General features: G+C 39.9%; 1 protein-coding gene and 1 long non-coding RNA gene across 11 annotated transcripts in view; one reads left to right on the plus strand and one right to left on the minus strand.

The window, feature by feature from the left end:
• The window catches only part of LOC133076138 (uncharacterized), a 318595-nt gene that overhangs the window by 213667 nt on the left and 79489 nt on the right, over window positions 1–25439 (minus strand). For 9 of the 10 annotated variants that reach the window (XR_009697491.1, XR_009697493.1, XR_009697496.1 and 6 more), the window contains exon 3: window positions 23702–23754. This is a non-coding gene — a long non-coding RNA (uncharacterized LOC133076138). Of the gene's footprint in view, window positions 1–3049; window positions 3114–23701; window positions 23755–25439 lie in introns of those variants that run through there. The other variant, XR_009697498.1, reaches the window with a different exon arrangement.
• On the plus strand, window positions 9561–13932 carry FAM216B (family with sequence similarity 216 member B). Its single transcript, XM_061171178.1, is given in 3 exon segments — window positions 9561–9664; window positions 11886–12007; window positions 13715–13932. Coding segments are annotated over 3 exon segments (444 nt in total).

Here is a 25439-nt window from a genome sequence, read left to right on the forward strand (position 1 = left end):
TCTTTTCCTTCTCTTGTGTTTCCTGCCTAGAGAAGTTCCTTTAGCATTTGTTGTAAAGCTGGTTTGGTGGTGCTGAATTCCCTTAGCTTTTGCTTGTCTGTATAGGTTTTGATTTCTCCGTCGAATCTGAATGAGATCCTTGTTGGGTAGAATAATCTTGGTTGTAGGTTTTTCCTTTTCATCACTTTAAATATGTCCTGCCAGTCCCTTCTGGCTTGCAGAGTTTCTGTTGAAAGATCAGCTGTTAACCCTATGGGTATTCCCTTGTATGTTATTTGTTGTTTTTCCCTTGCTGCTTTTAATATTCTTTCTTTGTATTTAATTTTTGATAGTTTGATTAATATGTGTCTTGGCATGATTCTCCTTGGATATATCCTATATGGGACTCTCTGTGCTTCCTGGAGTTGATTGACTATTTCCTTTCCCATACTAGGGAAATTTTCAACTATAATCTCTTCAAATATTTTCTCAGTCCCTTTCTTTTTCTCTTCTTCTTCTGGGACCCCTATAATTCGAATGTTGGTGCGTTTAATGTTGTCCCAGAGGTCTCTGAGACTGTCCTCAATTCTTTTCATTCTTTTTTCTTTATTCTGCTCTGCAGTAGTTTTTTCCACTATTTTATCTTCCAGGTCACTTATCCGTTCTTCTGCCTCAGTTATTCTGCTATTGATTCCTTCTAGAGAATTTTTAATTTCATTTATTGTGTTCATCATTGTTTGTTTGCTCTTTAGTTCTTCTAGGTCCTTGTTAAACGTTTCTTGTATTTTCTCCATTCTATTTCCAAGGTTTTGGATCATCTTTACTATCATAACTCTGAATTCTTTTTCAGGTAGACTGCCTATTTCCTCTTCATTTGTTTAGTCTGGTGGGTTTTTACCTTGCTCCTTCATCTGCTGTGTGTTTCTCTGTCTTCTCATTTTGCTTAACTTACTGTGTTTGGGGTCTCCTTTTTGCAGGCTGCACGTTCATAGTTTCCTTTGTTTTTGGTGTCTGCCCCCAGTGGCTATGGTTGGTTCAGTGGGTTGTGTAGGCTTCCTGGTGGAGGGGACTGGTGCCTGTGTTTTGGTGGATGAGGCTGGATCTTGTCTTTCTGGTGGGCAGGAGCACGTCCAGTGGTGTGTTTTGGAGTGTCTGTGACCTTACTATTTTAGGCAGCCTCTCTGCTAATGGGTGGGGTTGTGTTCCTGTCTCGCTAATTGTTTGGCTTAGGGTGTCCAGCACTGTAGCTTGCTGTCATTGAGTGGAGCTGGGTTTTGGCGTTGAGATGGAGATCTCTGGGAGAGCTTTCGCCATTTGATATTACGTGGGGCTGGGAAGTCTCTGGTGGACCAATGTCCTGAAGTCAGCTCTCCCACCTCAGAGGCTCAGGCCTGACACTTCGCCGGAACACCAAGACCCTGTCAGCCACATGGCTCAGAAGAAAAGGGAGGAAAAAAAAGAAAGAAAAAATAAAATAAAATAAAATACAGTTATTAAAATAAAAAATTTTTTAAATTATTAAAAATAAAAAAGTAATTTAAAAAAAGAAAGAAAGAAGAGAGCAACCAAACCAAAAAACAAATCCAGCAATGAGAACAAGTGCTCAAAAGTATACTAAAATAAAAAAACAAAAAATGGACAGACAGAACCCTAGGACAAGTAGTAAAAGCAAAGCTATACAGACAAAATCACACAATGAAGCATACACATACACACTCACAGAAAGAGAAGGAGGAAAAATATATATAAATATTAAAAAAAAGGAAAAGAGCAACCAAATCAATAAACAAATCTACTAATGATGATAAGCTCTAAATACTAAACTAAGATAAACAAAACCAGAAACAAATGAGACGCAGAAAGCAAACCCCAAGTCTACAGTTGCTCCCAAAGTCCACCACCTCAATTTTGGGATGATTCATTTTCTTTTCAGGTATTCTAGAGATGCAGGGTACATCAAGTTGATTGTGGAGATTTAATCCGCTGCTCCTGAGGCTCCTGGGAGAGATTTCCCTTTCTCTTCTTTGTTCGCACAGCTCCTGGGGTTCAGCTTTGGATTTGGTCCCACCTCTGTGTGTAGGTCGCCTGAGGTCATCTATTCCCCACCCGGACAGGACAGGGTTAAAGTAGCAGCTGATTAGGGGGCTCTGGCTCACTCAGGCCGGGGGAGGGAGGGGCACAGAATGCAGGGCGAGCCTGTGGCAGCAGAGGCTGGAGTGACGTTGCAACAGCCTGAGGTGCGCTGTGCGTTCTCCTGGGGAAGTTGTCCCTGGATCATAGGACCCTGGCAGTGGCAGGCTGCATAGGCTCCCGGGAGGGGAGGTGTGGATAGTGACCTGTGCTTGCACACAGGCTTCTTGGTGGCTGCAGCAGTAGCCTTAGCATCTCATGCCCGTCTCTGGTGTCCGCGCTGATAGCTGCAGCTCGCGCCCTTCTCTGGAGCTCGTTTAGGCAGTGCTCTGAATCCCCTCTCCTCGCGCACCCTGAAACAATGGTATCTTGCCTCCTAGGCAGGTCCAGACTTTTTCCCAGAATCCCTCCCGGCTAGTTGTGGCACACTAGCCCCCTTCAGGCTGTGTTCACACAGCCAACCCCAGTCCTCTCCCTGGGATCCGACCTCCGAAGCCCGAGCCTCAGCTCCCAGCCCCCGCCTGCCCCGGCGGGTGAGCAGACAAGCCTCTCGGGCTGGTGAGTGCTGGTCGGCACTGATCCTCTGTGCGGAAATCTCTCTGCTTTGTCCCCCACACCCCTCTTGCTGTGCTCTCCTCCATGGCTCCGAAGCTTCCTCCCTCCGCCACCCGCAGTCTCTGCCCGTGAAGGAGCTTCCTAGTGTGTGGAAACTTTTCCTCCTTCACAGCTCCCTCCCAGAGGTGGAGGTCCTGTCCCTATTCTTTTGTCTCTGTTTTTTCTTTTTTCTTTTGCCCTACCCAGGTACGTGGGGAGTTTCTTGCCTTTTGAGAAGTCTGAGGTCTTCTGTCAGCGTTCAGTAGGTGTTCTGCAGGAATTGTTCCACATGTAGATGTATTTTTGATGTGTTTGTTGGAAGGATGGTGATCTCCATATCTTACTCCTCCATCATCTTGAAGGTTCCTCCCTTCTCTTTAACTTTTAATCTGCTAGTGTTGGAGGGTCTCCTGCAGAGGTGGGGGATGGTTGTCCAGAAATTGTTTTTAACACATGAGCCCTCCAAATATCTTGTGAGGCTTTATTGCCCACCCCACCCCCTCCTGCCATAGGTCTTTCCCAGATTCGATAGCTCTTATGCATGTGCCAGCTCATCCTATGACACAGCACCTCTGTTTTAGCCACACACTCCACCTTGCCTTTGTCCCTTGTGTGGACACAACACTGCAGCACAAGGCACACCAGGGCAATCCCAATTTCTCCCTTATTTTAGAAACTATACTTCTGTTGATGTAGCCTACACACTCATGAACCCCTCTAGCAGCCTCATTCTGCATTTACTTCCCTATGCCTAAACTGCTACTAAACTCCAAATTCTATTTCTGAGTTTTTCCAACTAGAAATCAAACTCTGATGCAGAATATAATTTTTGTTGTTATTGTTATTACATTTTATCCTATTAGATTCAATCCATCACTTTAACTTGTCAAGATCTTTCTGTGTCCTGATTCTGCCATCCACTATGTTTTCTATCCCACCTGTTGAATAGATTTCTGTCATTTGGAAACTAGATGTTTGTCATCTGAAAACTTAATAAGATTGCCTACTATGTCTTCATTCAAGACCTTGGTAAAACTGTGGAATAGATCAGGGCATGTCACCAAAACCCTATCTAGGTTGTCACTGACCCTTTAATTGGCACCTCTAGTATTACTTTTTAACAAGTTTCAAATTGTACTTATCTGTCCATGAGGATTTCACAAGGCACCTTGTTAATTGCAGAAATACCAGGTCTACCACACCTAAAAGTCTCAGAATCCTATCCCTATTAACAACAACTAAAAAGGAAATGACTGTTCAAAACATAGCTGTCAATATTGATCTTTTAAATGTTTATAAAGATGGATATTAACTAGACTTATTATAGTGATTATTTTGCAATACATACAAATATAGAATCATTATGTTGTACACCTGAAACTAATATTATATGTTAATTATATCTCAATGAAAGTTGCTCTACTAATTCACTGTCAAGTGATAGATGGTATTTTTATTCAGTCCACTTTTTAAAAAATCAGAATACATGCAGAGAGTGTTTTCCTGGGTAAGGACCTAAGCTTTACACCCACATCTTCTGTGAACTGGGAAATGACTGGGCAGGTTTGAGGGCTGATGGGACTGGCCAGCTAGACACCTGTTTCCATGAAGCCTTTCCAGGAGCCTTATTAGAAGGTCAATGATGAGGTATAATAAGACTAATATCCTGCTCCAGAATTATAACCATAAGTCTTTGTGAAACTAAAGCCTCCCCTTGTTCAACCAAGTAGTATTCAAGATGGAAATGAAATATACCCCAAGGACAGAAAGAATCAAGATGCATGAATTTTGTCTGTGGGTAATGGCTGGATAAGAGGAATAATTTTCTATTACAGCAACATATATGTTGCTTGAATCCCCTTTTAGTTCCAGAGTCCAAGGGGAGAAATCATAGACTTCAGGTAACCATGGGTTTGAGTCCTGGCTCTACTATTTAATAGCTATGCCATAGGATCTGTTTTCAGAGGACCATTGCTAATCCCCAGTGAAAAAGACATTTTTGTAAATTCTTAGAATTTTTAAAAATAACATGCCCTTGAGTCTAGAATTGTCTACCCAGGGCACCTACTCTAGTTCCTTTTGACCTCTTACCTTTTTATTCCATAGAGTTATTTGGGATTATACAGTCAAAGTTAAATCTCTGGGTATTTCCTCGAGTTATATTCCATTTTAGATTATTTTCTGAACTTTATGAATCTGTTTTCCCAAAGTCTTTGGCACATATATGACCATACCCAGCTTTTCCTTTGCTGCTAATCACTGCTTCTAAGTGTCCAAAGTAGTTTTCACTCACTGAAAGTGGCTCTTACAGCTCAAACCGGGATTCTTAGTTTTCTTGCTTTTGAGACCAGTGACCCTAAAGCGGTCGGTATGTGTAAGAGCTTTGGTTTGGGGATCTTGGAGAAATAGGAGTTTTCTGTGAAGAGATGGCATGAAAAAAACAAAAGATAACAGAGGAATAATCAGCCTCCATGAAAAACCCCACCAAACAGGATTGCATTCAGTGGACTACACAGCTCTTTGTGAAAGAAAGTCCAACAAAGACTGTGAAAGCTCTGAATGGGAACACTCAGGAGTCCAAGTGATAAACAGCAGCACCGAGTGGGGGGAAGGATACTTCTTTCACTTTATTATGGTTCACTGATGCCCTCTGAGGGCTTGGGGTAGCCAAGGGAGGACATCTGTGCCTGGCAGAGTTATCCCCTGGCAGAATTATCCCTGCAGCTAAAAGGATCCCGGAGAAGAAGCAGGAGCAGAAGGATATGAGCAGACAATTTCCTCTTGGGTTCATGGTTTTCCTGGGAAGTACTTATCTCTGTAATATACAGTGATACTCTGCCTCTTGTTCTAGCAGACTGGATTCTTTGAATTAGGGATTAATCTCATCTTGGATTCCAATCATGGGTCTCGGTCCTTTTTCTCACTTGGTAATGCCCATGAGGTCATATCTACCCTACTATTCTATAAAAACACTTTATGACCCATGTTCTAAGCACTGGAATGTAGACATACCAATGTCTTAAGCATTGTGTCCCATTGCTGTACCAATGTTTCATCTATGAAATGGTATGCACCTTCATCATTAGTCAAAATTATATTTGCTATAGTAATTATATGATGGGTGTTTCTACTTTTTTTTTTTGTAGTCAGTTTTAATTCTCTTTGAAAAGTCTAGCTAGTCATTGGGAAAACAATTTCTTTGTCCAAAATTGATGATATACATTTTTTCATCATTCCTAAGTCTTAAGTTACTGTCCCAAAATTTATATCTCATTCTTTGATACCATCTATACAGCTAGTTAATTATCTTTTATTTTGTCTTTTCTTACAAAATTCCAAACTTTAGTGGTATTAGGCAAACACTGACTGTATGTGGTGTCCATTATCACTCAGCTTCATGCTTACCCTTCTAGATCCTTCTCTTTACCACAGTAGTGGGAAGACTGCAAAATACATTTTGCAGAATTCCTCATGAGCTGGCATCCAATGGGATGCAGGATATGGAATGCTGGGGGAAAGGAGAAGGAGAATGGTTTCTGCTTGCATCTGTAACAGTGGCGGCATCAGCAATAGTAGCAGCCAGGGCAGTGACAGTGGTGATAGCAACAGTAATATTTAAAGTTTTGGAAAGAACACAGAAGCAAGAGTAGAAGGTGTGTACCAGGTCCTGGGGTGCTACTCAGGCAGCAGTGTCCCAACAGAAGCAGCCTCAATGGCACAGTGTTCATGGACTCTGGGTGAAATCATTTTCGCTTTTGCCCCCCAGCTCTCGGTGTGGTAATAGTTTAGTGCAATTGCCAATCTTTGGATAAGCTAACCTTTCTTGTTTTGCTCCTGTACAGCCCATTCCAAAACTTTTATATTCCTTATGTTCAATTCCCTCTCTGTCAAACACCTAGGTCTGTTTCTATTTTCCTGACTGAGCAGGGAGTAATGCATGCTCTTATGAATCAGCACGTGTGTGTAACAGTCAGCAGATGTGGTTTGCTCTAGAAGGCATTTCATCATATCCTGGAAAAACATTCAAGGGAGACTCAACTGACAATGCCAACTCTGCAGACAACTGTTCTTTATCTCTCAATAGAGAATCACCAACCTCTGAGATCCAGATCTGAGAGGTTTTGTGGTATTGACTGGCATTTACAGACTCTTACTTGTGCCATTTTTATTCCCCAGAAGGTCTGCATTTAAATTATTGGGAAAAAATGCAAACATTTTTGTGTGTTGAGTCCTTTCTTTTTTACGCTATACAGTTCATCACTTTTATCGCCCTATATTTTTCTTCCCCTTAGTCTCCTAAGAATTTTGAATTTGTGGTTTTCTTTTGGTATTTCTTCTTCCATTTTCTCTAGGAACTCTTCATTTTTGCAGATAATGTAGCACTCAGAGAGAGGATTCTCAAGAAAGAAAGAAGTCTGTAATAATAACGCTAGCCCAGAGGAAGGGATAAGATTGCTCTCATGGATCAGGTTAAAATGAGGCTTATGCTGATGACATCAGTGTGAGCAAGAATCTTGTGCCATAAGTTCATTATCGTGCGGCCTCTATTCAAGATCAAATATGGAGAATATCATACTCCTCCAAAAATTAAGGAACAATATCTTAATATATGGGACAACTCCATAGATTACCACAGTCAAATGTATGCCTGTACCTCTATATTTAGGAATTATTCCTTCATCATTCTGAGCAACGGGGATGGGGTTACTGACTCCAAATCTGAGAAGAACACATGTAATGGCCTGTTGCCCTGATGGATTTCTTGACCTTTAATATTCAGCCTCTCTGTCTCCATGCACTTTTCTCCCCCATGTCTGCATAAAACGCAGATATGGTAGATTTAAAAGTTGACACTTGACTAGATACAAAATTTGGAAGAAAAACGATTAAACTGTGCAGTTGCATGCTGTCCAGAAGCAGGGAAAGGCATGCAGCCAAACTTCCCCAGCTCTTTGCTTCATCACATGACATTGTTTGGATATCAGCTTATCAACAAACTGAATTTTACTGCCACGACTGCATGAAGAAAGGGACCTTGCAAGAAAACTACATTGAATATGAATACCAGCTTTTTAAAAAGGGGAGATTACAATACAGGCTAAGTTTCTTTTAAGCAAATCTGTCTTTTTGTTTCAGATATAAGTTTTTTTGGTAATTTTTCCTCCCTGAATTCTGTAAGCATTTTAATCAAACTTTATCAAGTATAGACCACTTGAATAGGTAAGATGGATTTTCTCAGGAACAGTCCAAGAAAATCACACATGAATTGTTGCCCCAAGAAAGATCGTCCGTCATTTCCTTATGCTATTTGAGGAGAGAAGAAATCTTCCCAGCTTTGAAGAATATTTATGTTCTGCTCTACAGATCTGGAAAATGGGAAGAGGGATACTGAGATGATTTGATTACAGGATAGAGTGTAGGCTTCTATCATGGACAATATTAAAAGAGTATATCTTGGTTGGTATGGTTTCTGGAGTGCACGTTGAAGGAAAGCAGTATTTATAGTTTAATTTATAAGTTTATATCATGGAAACAAGACACACAAAGATGTTGACTGATGTTTTCCTAATAAATTTCTCTTCTGGAAGATCTGAGCAATTAGCTCTGTGAACTCAGAACCAGAGTTTTCTCACGCATTAAAATCCTTCTTAAGCGCATTCAATAGGGTAGAGGAGAGAAGAGGAACCGGCCTAATGAGATCATTCTGTATTCAAATCTCAGTTAATAATATTATATATAGAATGGATAAACAACAAGGTCCGACTGTATAGCACAGGGAACTATATTTAATACCCTGGGATAAACCATAATGGAAAAGAATGTATATGTATGTATAACTGAATCACTTTGCTGCACTGCAAAAATTAACACATTGTAAATCAACTATATTTCAATAAAATAAAATTTTAAAAACCTCTCAGGTAATCAAACAACCCGATGAGGTAGGCGTTGTTGACAAGGGCAAAGGAGTGAGCAGAGGAGAAAATGTTAAGGGTTTCCACTCTGCCTTAGCAACCCTATTCCAATATGTCCATTCTTCCTTGATTGTTAATTTTTAAATTATGCTATACACCTCAGATTCTAAACCCTAAATTACATGGAAAGGAAACGAGACTTACTCATAGCAGATGTGGCTCCTTCATTCTGTATCTTTGTCAGGTTAGAAGCATGGCTAGATTTAATAGCTTCTTTTATAGTACAAGGCTGGAAAATTGCAAATCTGAATGTGCAAGAAATGGAGAGTGATGTAAAGATATACTATACTGCCAAGATAAATCATATTTTCAAAGGATATTTAATGTTCTAGGAAGGTGCATAACACAGAGAGAATGATCTCCCTGTTCTAAAATCACACACAATGTACACGGGAAAAAAATTATAAAATGGAATCAATCAAATGCCAACAATAGCTATGCACTGTTAAATTATGGATGATCTTATTTCCCCTTCAATTTTTAAATTTTTCCAAATTTTCAAAAATGACATATATTACTTTTAGAATCAGATGAAGCAATAATTATTATTTAAAATTATCAAGAAATAACTGTTATGACCTGGTGTGGTTCTACAACCCACCTGTTCCAAAGGCAGAGTGAAGCAGAAAGACAAAGGGCTCTGAATTATTCCTTCGGTAAGTAAGGGGTAAGAATTGGGAAAAGTGGAGAACTAAGAAGTCTGGTGAGGTCTAATTCCATGTAAACATTTGAGAAAATGTCTTATCCCTTGAAATAAATAATATTTATCTATTTGTTTATTTATTTACTTATTTGCCTGCTTACTTACTTAGGTACATCCCCAAAATTGGTTGAACAAAATGAAATTTTATGTTATGCTTTGTTGTTCCTTGGAGGTACAGGATGAAGATGGGAGGAAAACAGAAAAGACAACAAAAGCTACGGAATGTTCCACAGATTCCTTGCATTCGAGTCCCTCACTCTGTCTCTGATAGTTCACTGCTGAAGGTACAAGCATATTATTCACAGATGGAGGGACCTTCTCTGTCTCTTCTTCAAGGGTTGAGGGTTTCTTGGCTCTTTGTTTACCCCGCATTAGGGAAAACATTGGGCCCAACAGAGGCCCTCGGTGCATGTCGACCATGTGTGTGAGAGAATGAATGAGCACTTGGATGATCTAATTCTACACCCATCCCACTTCAGGAGCTCTTCCTTCTCCTCAAGGAAGGCTAAGCAACAGAGTAAGAATATTAAAAATGTTATCTGTTACTACTCATTTAGGAAGTTGAGAGTTCTACTAAGGAAGAGAACTAGGCATTTTTTTTCCCTTGTAAAATAAAACCATAAATTTTAAAGCTTTATCTTATATAATGGAAACTCCCATTGCACTTTGGAGCTTTGCTCTTGAAATGGCTTGCAATTTTCCTGTTATATTGTTCTCAATCATTTGAAAAGTCTTACTTAGGGATCTATTCTCTTCTTCAAATATATTATCTTTTAAAACATCTAATTCAGAAACTGTAAAGCTAAAATGATGTCTCAAAGTGTGAAGTACTTGGCTCAGCTACTTTCCCTCTGAACATATTTTTAATATCAAGTTTAAGGTCTCTAGATGCCAAAAAAAATCTGACTCACAGATGTCAACTTCACACAAAATTTCTAGCAGATAAAATTCACTTAGCTTATATATATTTATCTTAAGTTTAGTTTGTATTACATGGTTATCAACTAGTTTTGAAATTCTGTCATTGTTTTGAATTTTTTAGCCTAAGGGGAACTTATTTTTCCTTGATTTTTCTAAAATGTTGAAGCCACTATCTCTGTTTCCCCATCTCAATATACTGAGCACTTATGGTATATCAGGTATATAAAAGTAATTGTAGTCCAGCCCTTCTTGTTCCTCCCTAGCACTAGATGGTAGCTTCCTAAATGGTCTCCCTACCAGTGGTCTGTCTTCCCTTGAGGCCATTGTCCACAGCAGGGCCACAGCGATCTTTGTGAAATGCAGATCTGGTCAGCTTAAAGAATGGCATTTGGGGCTGAGTAATTCTTGGTTGCAGGGAACTGGGAGGCTGTCTCATGCTCTGTAGTCTATTCAGCAGCCTCCCTGGCCTCTCCCCAACTGAATGCCAGTGGCATTCATCCTCCCTCCCACCATTTGTGACAACCAAAAATTTCTCCAGACATTGCCACACGTCCCTTCAGGGTCAAAATCACTCGTGTTGATAACCACTGCTTTAAATAAAGACCAACGTTCCTCATATAAAAGGTAATCTTTAAACTCTTAGTATAGTAGAAAAGGCTTCCATGATCTTCCCCTGCCTTACTTACTCTAGAGGCTTTGCCAGCTTAGACTCTATATGCTGATTAAAGTAAAAAAATGCCGAAAGTCTAGTTCCCAATATATTCAGATGTTTTGTGTCCCATTAGAAAATCTGTACCACTTTCTCCCTCTAATCAGCCTTTCTTTTCCTTCTAGCCCAGTGGTTCCCAAATTTTACTGTGTGTGTATCAAAAGCACCTGGAGGGCACCAGAGGGCTGGGCCCCACCCCCAAGAGTTTCTGATTCTGTAGGTCTGGGGTGAGACATGAGAATCTGCATTTCTAACAAATTCCTAGGTGATGCTGATGCCCTTTGAGAACTAGTATTCTAGTCCCTTTAGGGAATACCTCCTCACCTGGAAGACTCAGATGTGTTGGTCATCTCTTTCAGGAATCTTCCTTGACTGCTAACACAGAGCTTATTTTCCTTCTCTGTTTTCATAGCACCTTTTCACTAATGACCTTGCACCCTTATCACATTACCCATCTACTTATCTACCTAGCTCTCTCTCCTGCTCACTGAGAACTCTCAGTGGAAAGTTCTCTTTTACCCTCCAGAGCCTGGCACACTTCAGGCCCTGTGTAGATTCTCATAGCCCACCTTCCTCAACAAGGATTATAATAGATCAGTACAGTTATCTGATATTGAAAATCCTTGGATCTCCCTCAGCCCAATACTTTGACCTACTTACCTAGAATCTTCTTTTAACTCATTTTCACCACTACACATGTCAGTGGAAGACTGTTTAAGTAAACTAAGGGAGGTGAGAGAGAGAGAGAGAGAGAGAGAGAGAGAGAGAGAGAGAGAGAAGCATCTTATTTCTGTGGAAGTCAGCTTTGAATACATCACACTCTAATCCTATCGAATTCCACCGACTCATCAAAATCACCTGCTCTGCTCTGACGGGACCTAACCCAAGGGCAGCAGCGCTACTTTTACAGCATCATGAGGATTTACAATCCCAGGGCCCAGTGGGTGGCCCTGCAGACCTGCTATGTTCACGGCCTTCAGCAACAGCAGCTGCTTGGTGAGTTTAACTACCTGACCTGAACCAGGCATCTCAGGAAGGGATTCGTATGTTGCAGCTGGAAGTCAAGTTTCCAGATAAGTAATTCAAGTAGAATGGCCTCTGTCAGCCTGATATTTTATCAGCATGGTTGGCAGGTCAATTTAAAAATGATTATCTCTGACAATAAAAAGCAAGCTTTTATGGGGAAATTAAGAGGACTTAAAGAAATTGGAGTATGGTTTGTTATAAAATGTCAACAGCTCTCTGAGATTTGCAAGAACTTGATCTAGTAGAACTGGCAATGGGCTTAGGCAGATGGTCCAGGCTCAAACCACAGCTCAGCCCATTGCTGGTTGTGCAGACTCAAAGGCTTGTTTGACTCACAGCAATAATATTTATATTTATTGAGTATTTACCATATTTCCAACATTGTGCTACGAGCTCTACATAGAATATTTCATTTTCTCCCCCACTTTACTGTTGTGGGAAACTGCAGCTCAGACAGGTTATGTGACTTGAAGAAGATCATACAGAGAGTAAATGTCAGTTAGGACCATCACCCCAAAGACCATGCACCTTCACCCCATACTCTGCCATCTCTCTTCTTCCACCAACCTCATGGGATTTTATGAACCATAAATGAAAGAATGGTTGTGAAAAACTTTCACAGACCATAAGCAACAACCTACAGAAAGGTGTAGTTATTATTAAATCTCTTTTCTTCCAGGAGATGTTTTCAGTCTCCAGTTCCCCCTTATTACACTCTTCTAACTACAACAGGTCCTTTCTTCTGTAAACACTCACTTGGCATTAGCACATCTACCTTATTAGTATTGTTCCTGTATTTGCACAAAAGGAAAACATGGTTTTTGCAAATGATTTAATATCAAGAACAATAACAACAATAGCTACCTTTTATTAGGGCTTCCTACGTGCCAGGCATAGTTCAAAGTGCTCTACATGTATTGTCTTATTTAAAACTCAAACACCTCTACATGGTGCCTTTATAACCCACATTTTACAGAAATGGAAATTGAGACATGAGTAAGTTAAATAACTTGACCAGGGTCATGCAACTAGTAAATGGCAGAGCCAGGGTTTAGCCTGGTCCCCATGCTTGTCCTGAAGGGTTACAGAGGCATCATCTGGTAGCTTTGTTTGTAGAGTAAAATTGCATAGAGGCCAATGAAACCAGAAACAGAGATATGCAACATTTAGAGCACGTAAAACCCACCTGTCTATGTTATTAAAATACAGACTTCTAAGCCTAACTCTCTGTTTCTGACTCAGAAGTTCTTTGGAATAGAGTCAGAAATCTGCATTTTTAAAAAGCATTATTAATGTGGCCTCAGCCAAATGATTCTGTAGTGCGTGGTCTGCAGACTACACTTTAAAAACAGAGAGAGATTGAATATATCTGTTTCTATTTGAAGAAAGTTTTGATATTGAAGATAAGCAATTCATGTGAAGATTCCACATGGCTCAAGTTCCTCTCCAAATAATTTGTTGTGTTAATCAATGACTATTTATTAACTTATTAAATGAGAAATGCAGCAGAAGAAAAATATACTTCATATCCTGAAAAAGTATACAATCTGAGTGTGCTAAACATAATTGTTTCTACCCTACAAAGTAGAAGGGATTTTGTGCATATGTGGATATTTGCAGAACTGTTTGTTTTGTAAAACTGTTGACTGTGAGGTTTATCTCATTTCTTCCCTCCAGCCTATATTACTCAACAGGAGGCCTTGGCTTGTGCTGCCATACTTAGAGATTCAACCAAAAGAGCCTCAGCCAAGGCAGGTTGTCATAGAACCATCTCCCAGAGAGCCTGAGGTGGGACAAGAACACGGCCCTCAGCACTGCCTGTGTTTGTGGTTCCACTCAGGGCCCAAAGCATAGGGCTCCGATCCCTCAGGACCAAGGCTTTGCACAAGCTCTGAACAGGTGGTTCACCCATATACCCCTGGCATCTAGTGAGTATTTAGTGCATATTTGTTGAATAAGAATGAATAAAAGAATAACATCTAATACAAACACCATACCTAGAAATAATCTCTCCAATTCACATACATTTTACCAGCAAGAACAAGTTGAGTGGCTTAAGAGCAATGGGAGCTAAGAGTCAGCAAGCCTCTCATTCTACATATAATCTGTAGAGTAAAATGACTTTTGAAGCTTTCAAAGTAAAAGCTTCCTTTGAATTAGAACATCCCAGAGAAATCCCAAGAACAGTGGAAGGGGACAAGTGACCAGAAGATTCAGGTCCTCTGTCACGGGGTGAACATATTTTGCAAGCCCCCTACTGTGCATATTAAAAATACACAAACCAACACAGACGGGACACTGGGCACACAGGGCTTCTGGACCATAACATCTCAGCAGCTACTGGACTGTACCTTTCCATGGCCTCCTTGCTCTCAACTTCCCCATCAAACAACAGCATTAAACTTGGCCCCAAATCTGGTTCTTGCCTAACTCAGTCACTTTGTGTCCTCTTGAAACTTGGACTTATCAACCTGCTACAGCTGGGTTCATTCTACACAGCTGTAATTGACCTTGACACAGGTAAGAGGATTCATGCACACATCTTCCCCTGGCAGCTGAAGATACATTCTCAGCAGAAGAAGAAATAGCCCCAAAGAACGGATCTCAGGTCCAACCTTTCTATGGTCTTAATGGTTTTAAGACTACACAAATATGCAAAAACGAGATTAATAGTGAGTCAGATCATCATACAAATGGTAGAGTATTATGTTAGCTACATTTAATAGTTACATCACTAGTGATTTTTTTGTGTTTAAAATAAGTCACCAGAGCTCACAGAAAGTCAAAATTTAAAAATGCCTTTCTTCATCTAATTTCTAAATGTTCAACCTCTTCTCTCATTCAAATCATACAATGACTTTGTCAAGACTTTAAAAAGGAGTTGGTTGAGATGGAGTATTAACTTGCTTGACAAGGAATATGCTAACACTGATCTGAAAGGAAGATGCTGCAATATTACGAGAAGAAAAAAAAACTCATTGATGATTATTATTATCTTCTTCTCTCTGCAACTATTAACATAGAAGATGTAAAAGTTCTTATGAGATTCTGAAAACTCCCAGTACTGGCTGTGATATCTGATCTACTTTTCTTTGGGAGGGACAAGGGTGCATGGTTGGCAGGAAGACTTGGGTAAGCCAATGCTGACATTGCTGGGTTCATTCACTTAATCAAAAAGAACCTTCTTGACTTCTGTAAATCCGGGCCCCAATTCATGTACTCTAAGCAGCCTTATGGTTCTAAGTTAAGAATTGTTAGGTAGGCTTAAAAGAAGAAAAAAATCAAATGAAACTGGGGTGGGCGATAGCATAGCCCTCTTAAGGCACAGAGGTTTGTGGTCGACCTAACTTGGCCTGTATTAACCTTCCCATTGTTTCCACAATGGAGCTTTTATCCTTTTGAACTTCTTGCATCGCTTTTATCTTAGACCCTTTTCTTGATGGGCACAGATATTTGCTGTGTAAACCTTAGCTACTGATGCAGAATATCAAGGAGGCCACTTATAATTCTGAGCTGCATCCCTACATCAAAAATTTCAGAAGTACCTTGTTTCCGACAGAGGATTTTGAAAGCTAATTGTCAGGTGAATGTTACAAGGCACAAAAGAACAAATAAATCTAAGTTGGTGCAGAAGGTCCCACTTGTTGGATCTCCCTTCTGAGAAGATAATGTCCTACCTCTTGAGCCCCACACCCAAAGCTTATGAGGAATATGATTGGTTGTGGTGCTAGAAGAAAGGTGCTCACCTGGGAGGATGCTAAGAAAGATGATCAAAGGGAAACAAAGGACAAACTGTGACTCTTAGGAAACTCTACTACTTTGACCTGTTGGAGACCCTATTGCTTGCCTTCACAATGTCAGTGGATACCATCAGTATTTAAAGTCCTTGAGATCACTGACCATTTTCAGTGAAATTACTAGTACCTAGAACAGCACCTGGTCTGTGGTAGGTAATCAATAATACTTGTTGAATAATTATAAAATGTTGAAAGATTTTGCAAATCAGATTGGCCTATGAACTTGTGCTATTATTCTATAGCACAAGGTCGCAGGATGCCACAACTACTAGTGAGGAGCACAAGCAGTTTATTAAGTGCACAGGAGCAGCTCATCCAGGTGCCAACAATAGGGGTGAATTGTCTGGAAAGGATTTTAAAACAATAATAAAGCTCATTAAACATTGGTCTGCTTTCTATTATCACCATAAGCCAGCAATTCTGAACACTATGAGTGAGGAAATATTCCTCTACCAAAAATCTTTTGTTGTCCTAGGGTCTAAATAATTGCTGAGGTTACCGTTGAGTTTTAATAATGTATATGTAAGCTTCAAAGTAACACATTCTTATTGCTTTTCCTTTAATAATCATTTTATTCTGCACGGAAAGTAATTCAGAGAACTTCAAAACCATATCAGCTCACATATCTCCAACCACTGTGGTACTACGTATTCTTGAATGAACAATGATTACACCATCACCGTAAAGACAAGAAAAAGAACTTGAATTACTTCATTCTTTACTCTATGTGGCCACTTAGCATTTTTCTTCTTTTAAACGATTTTTTTGAGGTACAAATTATATGCAGTAAATGCAGTCAATTAAAGTTCAGTGAGTCTTGACAAATGCATACAGTCATGAAACCACCACCACAATCATGATATAGTACATTTCCATTACCCTAAAAGTTTCCTTGTGTCCTTTTGTAGACAATCTCCTCCTTCAAACTCTGGTCCATGATAATCACTGATCTGCTTTCTATCACTGTAGTTGTCTTTTCTAGAATTTTCATAATTGGAATCAGAGTAGACAGTCTTTTGTATACAACTTCTCTCACTTAGCATGATGCTCTTGAGGTTGTGTTGCATATGTAGCATTCCGTTGTATAGACACGTCACACTTTGCTTATCCATTCACTAGTTTATGAACATTTGGATTGTTTCTAGCTTTGGACTATTACAAATAAAGCTGCTATAAACAGTTTAATGTAAGCTTTTATGTGAACATAAGTTTTTATTTCTCCTGAGTAGATACTTAAAAATATGATTACTGGGTCTTATGGTAGATTTAGGTTTCACTTTATAAGATGGTGCCATAGTGTTTTCCAAAGTGGTGGCACCATTTTGCATTCCCACTAGCAACGTATGAGTTCTAATTGCTCTATACCCTTGCAATGTCAGACATTTTAATTTTTGTATTTTAGTGACTGTAGCTGCTGGGCAGAAGAGAACTTGGATAAGTGGGACATATCGTCACTATCAGTTATAGTCACAATCTTACTGGGAATCATGGCAAATTTCAGGGAAAGAAGTCATGATAGACATGAGGGTGGTGATGGCAATAATCATGAAGATTTAATAGCAGAAATTTCAAAGTTTAAGAATCAATCTCTCCAGCTTATTTTAAGGGAGGAAGGGTTTGGAGGAGATGAGGAAGAAGAAAAAGAAGCAACCCCTGCAGAAAGGACCACCCCTGGTCAAAACCATGACGTGGTTCAGTGTGTCCTTAGTACCTTTTCATTTTCTTTGTTTGCATAGTTCTTCAGGTTCAGCAACCAGCACCCCACCACCACCACCAAAATCTTTAAGCACTGTATTAGTTACCTATTCCTGCAGAAAACATTACTCCAAAACTTAGTGAATTAAAACAATAATATTTACTATCTCACAGTTTCTGTAGTCAGGAATCTGGGAATGGCTTAGCTGGGGCTTCTGACTCAGGGTCTCTAATAGATTGCAATCAGGGTGTCAGTTGAGGCTCTGGTCTCATCTGAAGGTTCAACCAGGGAAGGATCTACTTCCAAGCTCATGCTTGTGTGTGTTGGCAGAACTTAGTTTCTTGGGTGCTGTTGGACTCAGTGCTTCAATTACCTACTGGGGGTTGTCTGGAGGCCACCCTCAGTTTCCTGCCATAAAGGTCCCTCAATAGGGTAGAAATATCAATACATCTCAATAAGTCACAAACAGCAACTTGTTTCATCTGAGTTAAAAAACAAAAGAGAGCAAGAGTGAGTGGTGTGTAAGGTGGAAGTCACAGTCATCTATAACCTGATCTTGGAAGTGTCATGCCAACACCTTTGCTATGTTCTACTACTTAGAAACAGGTCACTAGGCCCAGCCCACACACAAGGGTAGGGGATTACACAATGGCAGGCATACCACAATTGGGGTGGGGGGGAAATCACTGCAAACCATTTAAGAAGCTATCTACCAAATCCAAGACTAGGGTAAGTTGAGTGAGGTGCCTGGGGTGCAAAACTGAAAGAAACACTTGTTCTTGCATGATCCTGAGTGTGAATCCCATGTAGTCCCTACCTAGACACCTCACTGCTGTACTTTAGTCTTGGCTCTGCTGTCTGCCACACGCACCCAATACCGTTATGTTGACTTCTGAACACCCAGTCAGGGCTCCTTGCCTAGACATCTGGTCTGAGCCTGTCTTCTCAGACAACTGTCCCATGCTGTAGAAAATCTTTAGCCTCCTGTATGCTGCCCACAAGCATGTAGACTCCAGACTAGTTGGAACCAGAAGATTGATGATGCTGACTCCCAGTTACCGCATCACCAACCAATCAGGAGAATGTCTACCCCACAACCCCCCTCCCTCACCCTGTCTTTAAAAACCTTTCCCTGAAAGCCATCAGGGAGTTCAGGTCTTTTGAGCACTCCTTGCTTGGCACCCTGCAATAAATGCTGCACTTTCCTTCACCACAACCCGGTGTCAGTAGATGGACTTTAGTGCACATGGGACGTGGACCCAAGTTTGGTTCGGTAACAAAGCTAGGTCAAACCAATGGTATAACAGTACTTGAACCAACAAAAATGATTTAGTTTTCCTAGACTTGGTATTACTATATACGCCTTACAATTCCACCAAAATGAATCCTGACTTGATTTTCTCTCCCATTTCCTATTTTGTGACGAAGGCTATAGGAACCTGTCCAAGAGTTTTTGCACCTTCTCAATTAAAATGAGTTGTTAATTGCATCGGTGCTTGTAGAAGAAACCATTATATCAGCATTCAGACACTTATAGTCCATTGTCTGAAATGTAATCAATCCCTATGTTAGAAATCAATCCCTTGTCTGCCTCCAGAGAATTGTCCCTCATTTTTCTCCATATTAGGGCTTTCATACTGTGCCAGTTACACAATGGATTCCATCAGGTCAGAAGGAGAGGAAATCCCTGTTGCTTTGAAAATCAAAGCTTAGGTGCAGTGTCAGAGGCAATTACCCAACTGTAACCAAGCCAAACAATGAGGTGCTACATGGGTTGAATTCCCAAGCACCCCTCTGGCTCATGGAACAGCATAGACCTGAGGGGAAATGAGGACCTGTTTATAAACAGAAGATTCTAGAGAAAGAAATTTCCTACTTTAAAAAAAATCTAATGACTCCAGAAGAATGATCAAAATGACTTGATAAGGTATCATAGAAAGTCAGTGATGTTTCAGAAGCCCAGCTGTGTATATGGAAAAAAATCACACCACTGTAAATATATTCCTTATTTAAACTCAATAAGCTATTACAGTATGTGTTGCATTGTATATTTATGTAAATAAGGAAAGATCAGAGGGTAAAGTCCCAAATGTCAGGGGGCCTGTTTGAAGCACATCTAAGATTGGGTTAGGGGGAGGTGAGGAGGAGGGGGAGGCTGCTGATGGGCCAGATTGTGTGTAAAAGTCAGGGACTAGGTGTAAAATGTGGCTCCATTTCCTAACTGAAGGGTCTGAGAGCTGAAAAAGCTGAGAAGTATGTCAAATGGTTATGACCAGGATGATGGAAGTGTTAGGAAGAAATGCATGAAGCCAGATAAGAAGTTAACTAAGATTAAAAGAATATATGTATGATCTAGGTAAGTTAAATGGCCTTTCATTTTGGGAGAGAAAGTCAGGTGTTAATGTTCAAGCTGTCAGGCACTTTTCCAAAAGAAGGAGAAGGGTATTCTGATTCAGCTCCCAGTTCCAATGTGTGGAATTTTCCCCCAAACCAAGCAATTCTCAGCACCAGCTGGAATTTGTCCCACAAATTCAACTCAATTCTGACACTATCTACCTGGAGTTAGCATCAGATTCCACAGGTAGAGGACTCAGTCCTACAAGACTGTCCCCACTTCAGATGCCAATCCCAAGGCATCCAGGTTGTTACCTGCCCTTTTGACTGACTGGTTATAAATCAGAGGTTCCCATGAACCCCTCCCTAGGTTCAATTAATTTGCTACAGCAGCTCACAGAACTCAGGAAAATATTTACTTACTAGATTACTGCTTTATTATAAAAGGATATAATCCAGGAACAGCCAGATGGAAGAGATGCATAGAGCCAGGTATACAGGAAGGGGCTCAGAGCTCCCATGTCCTCTCCAGGTACTTCTGTCCCTGCATCTCCACATGTTCACCAACCTGGAAGCTCTCTGAACCCTGTTCTTTGGGGTTTTTATAGAGGTTTCATTAAGTAGGCATGATTGATTAAATCGTTGGCCATTGGTGATTGAACTCAATCCCCAGCCACTCTCTCGTCCCTTCCTGGAGGACGGGCAGGTGGAACTGAAAGCTCCAACCCTCTAATCACAAGATTGACTCCAAAGGCTCCTTGGGTACTTTCCAAAAATCACCTCATTAACATAACCAAAGATACCTTTATTGCTCTCATCACAGGAAATTCCAAGGGCTTTAGGAGCTCTGTGCCAGAAACAGGATGAAAACCAAATGTACATTTCTTATTATAAATCACAATATCACAGGCACACACAAAAAGAGAAAGTCGTTTTAGAATTGACCATAATTCTTAAGATAACCTACATAACTGGAACAAGTAAAGAATTTTTTTTAAAAAAACTTTACATATTATGTCAAAATTATAATTTTATGATTAATATCTCATGGTGAGATGGGCTATATTAGTCAGTTCTTATGCTATTTAGTCATTTATATGTTCACATATTTGCAGTACCTGAGAGCTAGTGGGAATAGTATTTATTAATGATTATGTTTACCAGCAATTAATGATTATGTTTACAAGCACAATGCTCTGGCTGAAGTGCAGAGCATATATAAACACAAGTAGTGGGAAATAAGTCTAGGAAGAAATTATAGCCCAGTCATAGATAAATTTTAATAAACTTTAATTAGCATACAATAGGGAATCACTGGAGTTGTTTTTAGTAGGAGCTTGGCCTGAGAACATGTTAGGAGGACCGATTTCCAATACTGAGCAGGTTGGATCAGAGAAGAAGAGGAAGGAATCAGAGAAACAATTCAGGAATCTGTCCCAATATACCAGGAGCAGAAATGAGGAGGACTAAACTCAGGAATGAAATACAGGGAACAAAAGCAAAAGATGTGGTGACTGAAGAATCAGTGACTTGGTCTGGTGTAACAGAAGAGACTGAGGGTATCACAGGGGAAACCCAAATTTCTTCTGAGGGCAAATGGCCCTCAGAAGAAGAGCTGATTTGAGGGACAGTGAAATATTGTCTGGCTTTGGGCAAGTTGAGTTTGAGGTCTCTGCATTTCAAGGGCATTGCCATGGAGTGAGAAGTCAATCCTGGGGGCGGTGAAGAGGTGAAAAGAGGGGAGATTCCCAGGGATGGAGGGCAGATGTGCAAGAACAGAGCCAGGGACAGACCCTGGCAATGGGGCAGGAGTGTGCAGTGTGTTACCCTAGAGGACAAAAGCATGCTTGAAAGGGATCCTCCAGAAAGTAGCCAAGAGAAGAGGGAAACTGAAAAAAGAAGAGCTAATGCCTGCATGAGGAAGATAAAGATTGAGATATGGCCATTGGGGTGTCCAGTTAAGAGCCTGCTGGTGACCTTAGCAAGGCAGTGTCATTCAGGCATGAGGCGGGCAGCTGGACTGGTGTTAGGAGAGTACAGGGAGCCAGAGAATGAATTCAGATTTTTAAGCAATGTCAAAAAATGCTTGGTCAGCATCCATTCAAGTTTCTGTATTTTTTCATTCTACTCAGCCTTCCTAGAAATTCCTATTTGAATCCCATTTTCTCCATTCATTTACATAGAGTATCTCTCTTCCACCAAAATGGAAGGCATTTTCAAAAGCTGATACCAGCTGAATGTGTTAATGGAGTCTCATGATGAAATTCTATCAGGCAGAGCACATTGTTATTGCAATATATTTTATTACTCTATTAGTACATGTTATAAAATATGTACTTATGAACAATTACTACCACAATGTGATATACCCAATCCATTGAGGTAGGAATTTGGAGCAACAGTGTCATTTTTAGTAAAGAAATTGACATGAGTAAAGGTGAAATTCAAGATTCTATAGCATGTGTGAAATGAAATGATCCATTTTAAAGAATGGATATAACTATGCTACCATAGATATACTTCCATTTAGGACAAACCATTCCATTTATAACTGTTAAGAATACATTAAATCTAGAGAACTGAAGTCAGACAAAAATCTCTTAACAAAATGTCAACTGTTTCATCCACAAAGAACAGCAGGAAGCTTTAAAAAAAAAAGCCCCTTCTTTTTTGACTAATGGTTTAAAACCCATGCTAATTTCAGTAAATGTAAGGGATGATTATAGTCAGCACTTTGAAAATGAGAAAATGAATGATTTAGGATGCAGACTGTATAAAAAATCTAGTCCCTGGAGCCAACACAGATATGGGCAGGGGAGGGGGTGAAAAGGACAATAAAAGTTGGTGCAGAACAGAGATACAGGGGAAATTTTATATGGAGAAAAAAATAAATCAATTAAAGCAGGAACCGTGCTGTTTATTGTGATAAATCATGTTAATAGAATTCCTCTGAACAAGATATTCAATGGAAGGAAATTATATTTATTTATATAAATAAATCAGGGTTTTAACTGACTGCCTTCACTTTTGGATGCAAAAAGACAATGCCACACTTTCATGGCTGTGTCTGCACCACCACAAACAAATGCGTTGGCAGGGAACCCCGTGAGCAGCCCTGTTTATGAGCATGCCCACAGCAGGTTCCAAAGAATAAAATGTTTCCAAAGAGGAGGGAAGCATGGAAATCAGAGCTTTGCTCAGAATGACATTCTGATTATTCTCATTAACAGCAAAAGAATCCAGTTTCATAAAAACCAGTGAAAGCAGCTTCATATTTTTTATTCTAGCTTGTCTGCCACCAAACATTTCTTGAGTGTAGGTGAGGAAGCAGGTCCTAGGGAAGGCACTGAAAATTGTGTATGGAATGAAATACTTCTGCTTAGCTTGTCTTTGCTGTTTACCTTGCAGCTTTGTGGCCCCCACTCTCAGACCATGGGCTGTGACCAAGCCCAAGGTGACCTTCTCCACAGGTGCTGGGGAGTGGCAGCTATAGACTGCAACTTCCACTCATGTGAGGGCTCAGTGAGGTCATCTTCTGTAGCCACTCTACCTGGGCAGGACTAAGTCCAGCGGGAGAACAAAGGGAAGAATCCAAACAAGCTGCAGAGGAGCTTACCTACAAATCCTTCTGCCCTGACACGGGTTATTGTGGCTATGTAGACAGGGTTGTTTTTAATCAGAACTAAGTATCATATGATCTTGCAAACATAAACTGGTCAGAAGTATGTTTTACCTTTTCTCCCCATGTTTGTTTTTAGTTAAGGTACTTAATACAATAGTGAAGAGCACAACTATGGAGTCCGATCATCTGGGTTGAATTCTAGTTACATCACTTACCAGCTGTGTGACTGCAGGTGAAGGATTCCACCTCTGTGCCTCAGTCTTCTCCTCTGTAAAATGGTGAAAGTAACAGTCCTTACTTTGTAGAGTTTTGGGACGATTAACACACAATCCTCGACATTATATGTGTTCATTCATGTTAGCTAACTAATTACCTTGGTTTAGAAAGTATAATATTTGTGGCAACAGAACAACTAATACTCAATATTTTTAATGTTTTACCATTTACTTGGCACATTTATATGTATCACACTTAATTAAAAGGTAAGTTTGGTTAAATGAGTTTATTGAATATATTATAATTTTCCAGAAAAAGTTTGTAATATCTCTCTGTAGGTAAATTCTCATCATCTCCTCTTTCAAATACTATTATATTTTGGAAAATACATTACAAAGGAAAAGCAATAGAAGTGACTTGAGAAATCGGGTACGGGGAAGATCCAAACTGGAAACAACCCAGCTGTCCATCAATTATAGAATAGATAAGTAATGGGGGTTTATTCAGACAGCAGAATATTACACAGCAATGAAAATGAATGAATTACAGCACACAAAACCATGATGAATTATAAAAACATAACATTGGGTCAAAGAAATCAGACACAAAAAATATGACATATATAAGACATATAGATATGATATAACATATATATTACATATAGATATGATATGACATATATATGATATGATATGACATATTAGGTTGGCCAAAAAGTTTGTTCGGGTTTTTCCATAATGTCCCAGAAGGGACCAGTCCTTGTGGTTCTTATTATAATTGCAAAACACACCTCAGCCAAAAAACGATCAGGGAACTTTGAAAAATAAGATTTATTAATCATAGCTCCTAAAGGGTATACAGCATGCCCAAGGGCCACAGTGAGATTTTGGGTTGAGAGGGAAGGAGGGAGTGAGGACCCGGAGCTCTGCCGTATTAGGATCCAAGTGTGGGATACTTACGGTTTCACTGGTTCACTCTTTATTGGCAAATTTAAAGCACAGGAGGGGCAGTTAGGGCACAGGATAGGAAAAGTGAAGTCACTCAAGTTGTCAATTATCTATGTTACCCTGGACTTTCTAAAAGGGCACTTCATGAGTAGGGCAGCCTAGCTCTACATCTAGTTGTGTAGCTGGCAATATGTTTATTTGAGATGGATGTCTTTGAAACGGATGCCTTGGCAATCAAAAGCTTAATGTCAGGCACTTATACTCCATGACTACCATAGGATGAAGGAGCTGGTGATGGGAAGGGGCATGTGGGTGTGTAGAGGTTGTTTCTGGAATTCTGTCAATACCTTATTTCTTGGTCTGTGGGCTGGTTACTACTTAACTATTTGCTCATAACAATTTGCAATACTATGTATTTATGTTTTGATCATTTTTCTTTCTATGTACCATAGTTTACAAAAAAATACTTTAAAATCCCAGATGTAAGTTTGGAATTTTTTAATAAATGGAAATAAAAATGTTATGAGGAAAGACATTAGGAACCTAAGCTGGATGTGAGCAAAGTAAATCTGTTTGTTATATGCATATACTCCACCCTGAGCATCATTTTCTGCACTTACTTCTCCAAATCTTTTGTTCCCTTCACCAATTCAATTCCCAGCACCTCCAACCATAAGAGATTGAAGGATAATTATAAATAAATCCAGCTTACTGCAATGCCTAAGGATATTCTCACAGCATGCATAAGGGATCTGATTCTTAGATGTAATGAAAGAAAATACATATTTTA

Source organism: Eubalaena glacialis, chromosome 16, assembly GCF_028564815.1.
Source record: "Eubalaena glacialis isolate mEubGla1 chromosome 16, mEubGla1.1.hap2.+ XY, whole genome shotgun sequence".
Classification (NCBI taxonomy): domain Eukaryota; kingdom Metazoa; phylum Chordata; class Mammalia; order Artiodactyla; family Balaenidae; genus Eubalaena; species Eubalaena glacialis.